Below are 11,891 nucleotides of genomic sequence, written 5' to 3' on the forward strand. Positions count from 1 at the left end.
CTCACCCCACCCCAGAGAGACACCCGGGGTACTCCATCCACCTTGACTGACCCCCCCTCAGCCTTCCCCATCACCCCCTCCAGTCCCCTCTACACCAACACTGACAGCCTGACTGTCCACACACCCATCAAGAGGAAACGAGGACGCCCCAAGAAACAACCCCTTCTAACGGTGGAGACCATCCACGAGGGCACATCCACTTCCCCCCCAAGCCCGCTGGCACAGGAAACCTCACCAGCGCTGAATCGCAGGAGGAAGACACACACGTTAACCACACTAGCCCAAATGGCCTCTACTACCACCAGCACCAGTTCTAACAGTTTGAAACTGAAGCGTGGCAAGGCCCATTCCAGGCCAGTGAATAAGATGAAGCTTGGGAAAGTCCAGAGCATCCTGAACGAGATCCTTTCAGGCTCCGGTCAGAATGGCAGTCTGGCTCTGAAGTCATCCTCTGCTCCTGTTACCTCAGCTATGAGTGCCATGGCATCCACCATCGAGGCTCGGTTAGGCAAACAGATAAACGTGAGCAAGAGAGGAACCATCTACATTGGGAAGAAGAGGGGGAGGAAACCCCGAGCAGAAACTCAAGGCTCCAACCCTCCCAGAACCTCCAAGGACAAGCCTGCCCTACCCGTCTCCATGTCCAGTCTCTATGAGAGCCTACTAGTGCCTTCCACCACTTCCTCACCCAGCTCCAGTGCTCCCTCCCTCAGAGCTAACCAGTCTGATGCCACTATGCCCAGTCTGCAGCCCATCTCAGCCCTGCCCTCCAAGCCACAAAGCAAGGGCTTCCTATCTGGGGGCTGGAAACTCTCCCCTCCTCGTCTTTTGGCTAATTCACCCTCCCACCTATCAGAAGGGGCGTCAGTGAAGGAGGTGACCCTTTCCCCCATCAGTGAGTCCCACAGCGAGGAGACGATTCCCAGTGACAGTGGAATAGGGACAGACAACAACAGCACCTCAGATCAAACTGAGAAGGGCCCGGCCTCCCGACGCAGGTGCAGAACATGTTTCACTACACTGCTTTGTTGTTTTACAATTCAGACAAGAATATATTTAGACATACATTATGCTTTGGTATGACTTTTTGTCATTGTGTTATATTTTTGCAGGTACTCGTTTGATCTGTGTGGGTTTGAGGCTGCAGAGGCAGCAGCTCTGGAGGCATCCAGCAGGGGCAGTAGAGCACGCTGTGAACGGCAGGTGGCCGCCGTGGACAACTTCCTGTCTCAGCAGGAGAAGAAGCAAAAACACCATCGACGGAAGAGGAAGTGCCTACAGAGCCGGGACCATCTGCACTTTCTATCTGAACTTGAGGAGGTCAGACGACTACAAGACCCAGCACTCTAATTGTTGCTTTTAGCCAAGTGCAAACAACAATCAACATAGATCGTGTTGTTGTAAAGTGAAAGTCCTGTGTATTTGCCTAAGTATGTGTTTCCTTTCTTCAACCCCCTCCTAGGTCGTGTTGAAGCTCCAGCAGCTGCGTGTCTCTCATCGCCGATACACCTGCTACCCCCAGCAACCATATCCCTCCATTTTCCGCCTCAATTTCCACCATTACTACCCTGTTACTTATGACTCCTACCCCTGTGAGTCCGGCCCATACCTCCGCAGGAGTGCTGATCTGAAGGCTAAGAGGAGGCGAGGCCGTCCAGCCAAAGCCAGCGAGCCAATCACATCAAAGCTGCCTTTTGTTCAAGGATATGGTTACCCACTGGCCGGGGGAAATTACTATGCAGCACCCTATGCCATGCCTTACGCACCCCCTCTGAGTCTGGGCTATTTTCCCCCGGCTCCCCCACTCTATCTGCCCCACCACTCACTAGGACCTGCACCCCCATCTCCCTTCATGAGGCCTGCTGTCCCACCTCCCAAGTCTTTCCACTCCGGGGGACTCTCCAAACTCCAGGCAGGTGCCAAACTCCGCAGCTCTACTGGGCCACTCCAGGGGTCTGCTGTACGGGGAGAGGCTCTGGGATCCCTGGGTGCTGGCAGTGCAGGTCTTGGAGGGGTTCGCCTCCACAAGAGGAAGCACAAGCACAAGCATAAGCACAAGGACGAACCCCTGCTTTCTCCACGAGACCGGCAAGAGCTGGGTGGGCTCTTCAGTGGAGCTAAGACCAACGCACGGCTCAGCATGCTAAATGACAGGAGGGATTTAGCCAATCAGGGCTCTTCAAAGCGTCTGGAGAAGCAGAGGGGCAGTGGTAGAGGCTCCAGCTTAGGGATGTTTGAGTCAGACCACCTGTCCGCTCACTCTCTTGCTGACAGCCAGTTCCACTCTCATCAGTCCGGACAGCAAATAAACAGCTTCATGAGCAGCTACAGTAGCCAATCGCAGCGGCCAGAGTTGGCCACTGACCTCTTCTTGGGGTCACGGGAGGAGGAGTGTAGCTCAAGGAGCAGGAAGAGGGGTCTCACTGTGTTTGGAGAGCAGGGGTTGATGTCATTCCAAAATGCCAGGCAGGAGCCAGGACAGATGACCCAGTGCTCCAGTTCCCCCCTCACTGGTAAGAACTACTTACATTATCGTTACTTACTCATTTTTACATTCATAAAGGAGTTCACTGACCTTTTGGCAAATACACTATTCAACTTGGCATTTTGTAATGACAAGTTTCATAGTAGCTTTACCTGTGTCCAGCTCAAGTAGTTACAATGATGCATGCCAGTGCTTTAGCACACAGCATTTTTAAGGACAGTGCACACCAGTTTTGTATCATCTCTAAAACCCAGTGACTCTTTGCTCAAAAAATGCAGTGCATTGATAACATGCTCATTATTTGATGATGTAGAGATATTTTCATATATTTGTTTAGGTTTAATAGGATCTTACCCATTTTAAATGTAGATGGAACTGTACTCCTGAAGGTGACTCATATATAACTTGTATATTTAATCTATATTTATATATAAGCTACATGCAGTGTTAATGGAAATGTAGTAGACAAAGAGGCAAGGTAGCCCAAAATTCCCAATACCAAGTTAATGCGTATTTTGGTACATTCTGTATTCTGCTGTCTTGGAGCACATCTGGCTGGGGAGCGAGAGAACGTAATGCATGGATGGAGACGACTATAATTCACCAATCTCTCCTTCCTCCCCTCCCTCTCTTCCTCCCCTCCTGCCAATGCCTTTGCCAGAGATATATTATTCACACAGTGTGATTTATTTTCTACAGACACGCCGTAAAAGGCCCTTGCCTGTGTTAAAAGAGTTGGCTGGCAGCCAGGGGTTTAATGACTGGGGCCTAGTCCAGTGGCGGGGAGGAGAAGCCAGGGGCTCAGTTAGAATAGACACCCACCCCAGGGGAGCCAGGACGGATGACTCATATACACACAACCCCCACCCCCCACCCCTCTGTATCCCTGTCCTACTGTCCACCCCCCCCCCCCAAGTCTAGTTCTACCTCTACTGTCTTCTGTCCTCCCTCCTTTCCCCTATGCTACTTCTGCAGTTCTTGTCCTTCCTTTACTCGTTTCCCTTTCTCCCTCAGTGCCAACATCCATACACATACTTCCCTCCATTCCTCCACCTCTTCCTCTCCCCTCCCCCCTCTTTCTGTCTTTCCATCTTCTCCTTCTCTCTGCATTTTCCTTCTCCCCTCCCCCTTTCCCCCCATTACCCCCTCTTTTCCCCATCCCTCTACCCCCTCCTCTAGCATGACTTACTGCTTCGCTTCACAGCCTCAGCCCAATTAAAACACAGGCGCGTGTGCACACGCATGCATGTCACACACATCCACACATACATACGCACACAGATACTCAGCCGTAAGTAGACCCAGATCTGAAATTCATATTATTCTCTGAGCATGCAACTGTTTTCTAAATAATTCCTTACTAAAATTGGTATGTTATGATTTAAAGAATCTGAGTTTTATTGTGTGTGTGTTTATGTGTGTGTGTGTGTGTGTGTGTTCCCTCACTAATCAGCAGGTCTCACTGCAGCTGACAGCAATCTCTCAAATGCACATTTGCATAAAAACAGGTCATCCTCTACTGAATTAATGAGAATAATTTTCTTTGTGTCAAACACACACACTCAGACATACACACACAAATACACACTTGCATGAATGCGCTTTCACATGTAGAAATTACATACATCAAGGATCAGTTTATTCTACCTGAAACCTAGTCTCAGCCACTGCAGGGCAGTGGATAAGTGAGCATATATCTGAGTGCAATAGTGACTTCCTACTCCACACAGAAACAGGTCGTCAGTGCTATACGGCCCCTTGTACTGCTGAAGGTCACCGGTTTTATGTTCCGTGTATGCAGCTCATAAATTTCTTCTACTTTGTAGTGTGTGTCTATGTGTGTGTGTGTGTGTGTGCGTGTGTTGTGTTTGTGTGTGTGAGCTAAGCGTGTGCACACTTCTATGCAGCTCATAAACTACTCCTACTTAGTGCTCACTGCATTAGACTAATTTCACTGTCTTCCATGAATTCATGAACAAGATTAGACTATGAACTGAGATACTCCTTTGAGTGGCAAATGGAGGATGTCCAAGACCTTCTTTATTTTCCCTTACTGTTACTTCATTAGCAAACATCTCACCCTGGAACGCTCAAGAAGAAAGACACTGAATGCAAATTCATTTGACATGTATTGCTCACTACTCAAGTGCATGAAATTCAGGGCTGTTTTGGTTGAATCCGATCATCATGTGGTTAGAGCACCATAGAAACCTGCTACACTCTATCAATGGGATTTGGATGGAAAAGAGGAGAGGAGATGGTTTGGGAATCCAAAAAGAGGATAAGAGGAGGAAAAGCTCAAGAAAAAGAGACCAAGCATGTTGTATGCAGGCGGCTTGGGGACTGGTGGCTGATTGTGCTTTTCCTCCATTTTGGCTGTGGCTCAGTCTGAGCCCCGGGAACGCTGCCCAGACAGAGAGGAGGGGGAGCAAAGAAATGGGACAGAGATGGGAAACAAAAAGAAAGACAGAGACAGACCAAGACCAGGAAGCGGTTTCTGAAATTGAGAAGGAAATGAAATGGTGCAGTGTTACCAGTTTAATTGAAAATTAGAGAGTAGCATATTGCTGCTCATGAAGGGTAGAGTGAGGAAGAGAATGAAAGTGATGGGAAGAGGGGAGGAGAGAAAGGATAGAGCAGTGTGTAAAGGGCATGCTGCCCAGTTCACCAGCGTGAAGGAAACAATATGGCTCCAGTTTCTTCTGCTCAGCCATTCTCTACTGCTGAATTCATTATTTGTGCAATGTTGGACGTGTGCATGTTTGTGTGCACATATGCATGTGTATGCACGTGCATGTGTCTATGTGTGCACACCAACACATGCATATGTGTGTATGTGTGTTGGTTTGCGTGTTTGTGTTTGAGCATGTATGGCTTTTTTGGCAGCCTGTGCTCCAGATGCACAGGGTTGTTGTTGTGTAGCGACACATTAAATGGTTGAAGGAGACATTTCTGTGGGTTTCCTGCTAGCAGAATGGGATCTCCTCCTCTCTCCTCTCCTCTCTGCTCTCTAGTAGACAATTACAGGATAGGATCTGCTCTCCTGGCTCAGCTGGGCTTTGAAAAGCTTACATGAATATGTCGAAATTAGCAGGAAGCTGTTGAAGCAAAAAAAAAAAAGATATTCTCCTCAGGAGCTAAATTGGCATGATGTCTTTCCTGGCCTTTCCAAGGTTGTTCCTTTTGACTGACTTACACTAACATGAAAGGTCTTGGGACTTTCTCTTCAGTCCTTGTTCAATATTTTATTTACCTTTTAACATCTCACCTCATTTATTTTCATTCTCGTCTTGTGTTGTACCTCCAGGTGTCCCAAGTAAGAGGAGATATAAGCGTCGTGAGGTGGAGCAGATCCAGAAGGAGGTGAGGAGGATGTGTTCTCTCTCCAACGTCCTGTCATCCCAGAGGAACTTTGAGCATGTGCAGAAGATCCTCCGTGTTAAGCGCCTGCAGCGACAAGCCAAAACGGGGAACAATGTCATCAAAAGACGCCCTGGACGGCCCCGAAAACAACCCCTAGAAGAGTCAGAGCCTGCCAGTAGGAGGGAGGAAGGCTGGGCTGATGGGCGGGGTTTGGATATATCGACCAGTAGGAGAAGTGATGGGAGGACTCTAGGAATGCCTGTTCTGGAGAGGTGCGTCGACCTGCCAGGTAGGCGGGGCCTGCGGCCTACCTTGACCCCTGAGCCTCTGGAGTTCTCGAATCACGATTCCATCTCAGCAACAATTGAGACCGTGGTGCATCAGGCTCGCTCTGTGCCTCCACTGGCCAGAGGGGGTAAACGCCGAGGCCGGGGCCGGAGGAGGAATGAGCTGTGGGCCCCGTCCAGTCAGTAGGACTGCAGGGGAGAGCAACGCTGTGACCTATCAGAGGGCAGAATGGAGGAGTCAGTGCTGTTTCAAGCCTATCAGACGCAGTGCCCTTAATGCTGGGACTCCTCAGTGCACTTTGACTTGTTTCTCATCTCTGATTCGTTGTGAGGACTACAGTGGGTCAGTGGAGGAGCAGGAGGAGGGAACACTTCCTTTGTGGTCCCTCTTTTTGCTAAACCCAACCAGACATGAGCCTTTCAAGGATTCAATGGACCTTCATTTAATATGGCACTATATGGTACTATTTGATACTGAATCTGATGCTATAAAGTGTGTGGTACTTATGATAGTGTAGGATACTATGTGATTCTGTATGTATCTGATACAGTGATGTGTATGGTACTTTATGATACTGTATCTGAATGTGGCTTTAGCCATATCTTTACCAGCAAGGGGAGGGGGAATGGTTAATATAATACTGTGCAGCTCTGCTTATTTTTGCCTTTCTGAAGAAGCTTGTCCAAGACATGTGGGATATTACAGCAGTAACTCAACCACCTTACCCTATTCCCTATCCCTCTTATCGCTCCCAGCCCCATCTCTACCTTCCTTGTTTTCTTGCTCTCGCTGAGGAAGCTAGGCCGAGACCAAGGAGTAACTTATCCTTCCTGGCAGCTCCTCATGTCTGGTCCCCCCCGCCCAAAACTCGCCCCAATTCTTCAGCTCTCCCTGGTGCCTCCCACTCAACGACATCTTCCTCTGTCCTCTCACCTACTGCTAACCATCTTTTACACCTGCCATGTTTATGTTCCCTCACCCCATCTATCCCCGACCCTCATTTCCTCCCCTCTCCCTGCTCAGGCCTGTCCTGGGCAGCGACATAAAGGCAATATGGTGGATGACACTGTCCCAGACTGTACATAGAAATAAAGTCCACTGTTACCTGCCTTGTACAATGGGAAACCGGCTCATAGACATGTACTGGCATATATCAAATAGAATTGTTGTACCATAGACAATGAAAGTTGTGTATTGTTTTATAACCAAAAACAGACATGGGTGTGACTCAAAACAAGTTTGTTTTCAGACAGAAAGAACCACATGTATCCATTCATTCATACACTCATTATTGTGTTTATATCCAGGGGGCATTGCATACAGGGGGAATATCAGGTGTGTTTTTGGTAAACCTTAAAATTGGTTTAATGCACTATGAAAAACCATACACTTACATCAATCAAATGCAGCACTTACATGCTTGTTCCAGCCTTATGTTTTGGCCTTCTATGGTATGGATATCCATTCCAGAGAGCATGCATTCTTTTAATCAATTTGTATATGCAGGCTGCGCAGCCAAAAGCGTCAAACCTAAGCCCAAGTCTGAATTGTGATTGGACATTTCAGCAGGAGAGGGCTCACAGTCAGTGTTTTGGATAGCTAATCCCAGTCCGTCTACTAAACAGGATCTTCAGTGCGTATCTGGGAAATACTTTTGGAAGGAAAATACAAAATCCAGTATTTAGATTGAGAAACCAAAGTCTCAGTGTTCAGTGAAAGGATGTATTATATAAAAGAATCTAAAACAGAGTTTGGCAAACTCTCCAGTACGTTGGCACCAATGTAAAGCATTCCTACATGCACTCAAGAATGTAGCCATCTTGGATGTTTTGTGCCAATATGCTAAGCCGTTGTTAAACTCTATATACAATATCTGTGGCTTTGGATAGTGGTTGGTATTTTCTCTCACATACACATTTTATAATATAAGCAATGGGTCAGTATTTCTTTGGGAACTGTGTTTAAATTTTATTTCAGGGGACTCTCTGTTTTCAGGGGGGCTTCTCAGTTACAGCAGTTCTACTTGTGCCTTATGTTTCTTTCTCTCACCATTACATTTCACCGGAGAAATATAAAATGGCAGAGAGTGTCCAGATATTGACCCCAAATATTCATGATTGTGCGTTTGACACGTTTTTGGTCATCAAACCCCTGACACTGCCTGTGTCCCTTCACGGCTACCATAGTCAGCAACCTCTGTCACTGGACACTGAGTCAGTCTCCCAGCCTCCTGCTGGTCTTCTGACCCATGTTATCATAGCAGAACTAGGAGTGTTGGGCAGATACGGTATTACTATATTAAAAACACATCATATATTAGCCTGCATATTGCTAGGCTTCTCTGCAGTGCATGGGAGGGGAAATGGAGAGGGCCACTGTATCAGATGTATTCCTATTGATAGCTCTGTCCAGAGATACTGATTATACTTTAAGTCCTGGATATATAATCAAAGATCACTTGCTCTGCCCAGTATATAACCAGTTCCAGAGGAGGTTGTCATGGAAACCACGCTGTCTTACATTGTTGTTTGCTATGCATCAGGCCATGCCTGGCAATGACCTTAAAAGGAATTTCTGTTCTGGGTCCACCCTTCGACAAAGAGAAATAAGTGGTCTTATTTACTGAATAAAAATGAATTCATGTTACGAGAATTGTGAATAATACCAGTAATAATTTGTAATAAATTGTGCAGAAAGTGACTATCATTTCATGAAAACTATAGTTACTGCAGCTCTATGCAGTACAGCCTTAACCAGATGTAAAACTACAGTATTGAAGTGTTTGTTGTAAATAGTGTTAGTATGTCCATCCTGCATGGATACCGGTTGGGCTCAGCTATGCTGGGACTGTCTCCCAAGACCACGATAGACCATCTCACTCTATCAAGACTGCTCTAGACCTGAGAAGACAAGATCATACAGTAGAAAAAGAAAGCATTGCCATTCCCCGTATTTCTTTTCTCTATTCAACATTTCTGCTGCTCATTGACAGTCACTATCCCAGTCAGTTAAATTCTGCAGAATACTAAACACTAAAAGAATTTGCCTTATCACACTCCTAAAACGTGTTGGAGAACACATACCCCACTGTATTGTACTTGTACTTGACCAAAAATAGGAATCCCCGCTGACAAGCAGCTATTTTCCCCTCCGCCTGTGTGTGCAGTGGAGTAGCATAAGAGTAAGCATGGGCGTTGTGCGCGTGGGGAAATTTCTCAGAGGAAATGGCCAAAAATACACTTGTCCTAATGTTAATGTAGTTACCCTTGCCTCGCTAGATGACTTTACTTGGGTCTGCAGTCTGTTGTGGTGTAGATGAGGTCTAGATGCGTGGTTCATGAGGTGTAGAGACTACAGGCTTGGCAGCACACTCCTCCATACTGCAGGCATACTGTGGTCAGTCAGTGGTCTATGATGCTAGAGTTAAAGACCCCAGGTCTCGTCTGTCCTGTCTGTCTCTCCTACCAGCCAATGCTCCGGTGCCTTCTAACACTGACTAGTATTGTCCTAATCCAGTGCTTTCGCTCTGCACAGAGACTGCAGTAGGGATGTGGCTGTGGATGGGGTTCATGGTCACTGTTGTTGTGTTATATTTAGGAACCACTCCGGTCCAGAGGCTATTGGCTGCCCCCAAGCACCAATGTAGGGATCATTTACCGCATCACTGGTCCTAACATCGAGTGGAGCAAGGCAGTATTTGACTTTGGATCAGTTGTTGGGGTGAATTCACCGAGTCCACCATCCGCTCAGATTGACCAGTCTACTGCAGCTACTAGGTTGGAAATATAACGGCACCTGGATTAAGAGCGCCCCCTATTCCCTATGTAGTGTGCTACAGTTAGTGTCCTACACATGGAGTGAGGGGTGAAGTGAGACAGAGCCTCATAAATGTACATGTAGTCATCCTCACAACATATGTTACATTTCTAAGCTATAATGTTGTTCAAAGCTGAAAGTGCAGATGAAGCATTGAGAAAACCAATAAATGTACTTTGTTAGAGCACAAAGTGAGCTCTTCTAACAGTGTGGGCATATTTTAGTTTGTATACATAGTGTATTTGAAACTTTTTCTAGAGTGGGTTTTCCTTTATTTGCATGCTCAACTTGATTGTATGCATAAATATTTTAGACAAGCCGAAAGTTGAATTTCAATTGAATTTGGAGCAAGACTTGTACATTGTTTGATATGTTTCTTTTTGTAATGAATTTTTAATTCATGAAGCATTTTTGTACATTGTATGAATATTAAAAACTGCAAATATTTGACATATAGAGTAAATACTAGATGCGCATGCATATGCATATATTATTCACGGTATGTATGTGTAAATGTACACATATATTTTGTATTTGCATTTGCTGGCATACAGATATATGTCTTAAGCACATATACATGCAATATATATGTATATCCATGTCCGCTGGCATGCTTTTGGTCATGTTTATCTTTCATGATCTTGTAGGTTTGTTTTTGTTTTTTTGTTTTTTTGTTTTTTTCATTTCTCTTTCCTCAGAAAGAACAGCTCATTCTTTTGCTACCGTTCTGTTGGCTGGCAGCGTTGAGCACTTATTAAGAAGAACTACAGTTGAACTTGTTCATGTTATCCATTGTGTGAAATAATAAATGACTTTATTGAAAGCTGACAGTAGAACTTTTTTCCTGTTCCTGATTAAGATAGTGATAATTCTAATGGTGAATTTGATCCTCGGAGCTCCAAAAAATGCTTTGCTACATGCATGGCAGAAATATTAGCAGCACAAGTCTGAGTTATGATAGGAGTCAGTCACATCTTGGCATGTGAGCTGTGTGTGTGTGTGTGTGCGTGTGCGTGTGTGTGTGTGTGTGTACATGTGGGAGTGAGAGATGACAGGAGGAGTTGCTGCATGGATGTGTAATGGATGTTAGAAGGTTGCAGTGACTGAGCTTTGCCCTACAATGTGTCAGCTTGTAGCGTGGGTGAAAGAGAGGGAATCCTCTCATCAGATTATACTACAGCCATCCCTTCTTTCTCTCATTCACCCCCCACCACACACACACACACACACACACACACACACACACACACACACTGCACACGCACGCTTACTCTCTTGTTCATTAGCCAGGCCTACATCTCTTAATTCCTCTCTGTGCTAGCCCATCAGTGTCAGTTCTAGGTGGGCTGGGCTGCAGGCTGCTCTGTAATTGGAGGAAGCTGAGTGGGAAGTGCCCCACCATTGGCTGCTGCCAACTAGTAAAATTCTTCTGTTACCATGGTTGCAGGGTGAGCTGCCCAAATGTGTCTCAGTGTATCTAGTGGTGCTGATGGAACTGTTGGCACCAGTGGTGTTGTGCTGAAAAAAAAAAAAAAAAAAAAAAAAAAAAAAAAAAAAATCCCCCCTCTGATGGAAGTCAGGGCTGCAGTGGGGCTGCACCCAAATCACTGCAATGATGCCTGTAAATGAGCCCACATGCCCTGACCCCACCTCCTGCACAGCAAACTGTATGAGACAGATCACCAGAATTGTGATCTCGATGAAACAGAGCAAAGCAAAATGCATCCTGCATACAGGATGTACTACTGAGCAACAGAACTACGTCCTACATTACCACAGCAACCTGATGTGCAAAGCATATCACTTCTCACAAGTCACACAGTCATGCTCACCCTTAGTCATGCTTATATATATAGATATAGATAAATAGATGCAGATATAGATAGATAGATAGATAGATAGATAGATAGATAGATAGATAGATAGATAGATAGATAGA

General features: G+C 46.0%; 1 protein-coding gene across 1 annotated transcript in view; it reads left to right on the forward strand.

Moving 5' to 3' along the window:
* The window catches only part of setbp1 (SET binding protein 1), a 36,785-nt gene extending 26,012 nt beyond the window's left edge, over positions 1–10,773 (forward strand). The window contains exons 4-7 of the mRNA XM_030059881.1: positions 1–998; positions 1,113–1,320; positions 1,463–2,513; positions 5,793–10,773. The exon at positions 1–998 is cut by the window's left edge and continues 967 nt beyond it. Of these exons, the coding sequence (XP_029915741.1) occupies positions 1–998; positions 1,113–1,320; positions 1,463–2,513; positions 5,793–6,322 (2,787 nt within the window). The 3' untranslated portion in view covers positions 6,323–10,773. The remainder of the gene's footprint in view (positions 999–1,112; positions 1,321–1,462; positions 2,514–5,792) is intronic.
* Positions 10,774–11,891: the final 1,118 nt, after the last annotated feature.

This window comes from Myripristis murdjan, chromosome 9, assembly GCF_902150065.1.
Source record: "Myripristis murdjan chromosome 9, fMyrMur1.1, whole genome shotgun sequence".
Classification (NCBI taxonomy): Eukaryota; Metazoa; Chordata; class Actinopteri; order Holocentriformes; family Holocentridae; genus Myripristis; species Myripristis murdjan.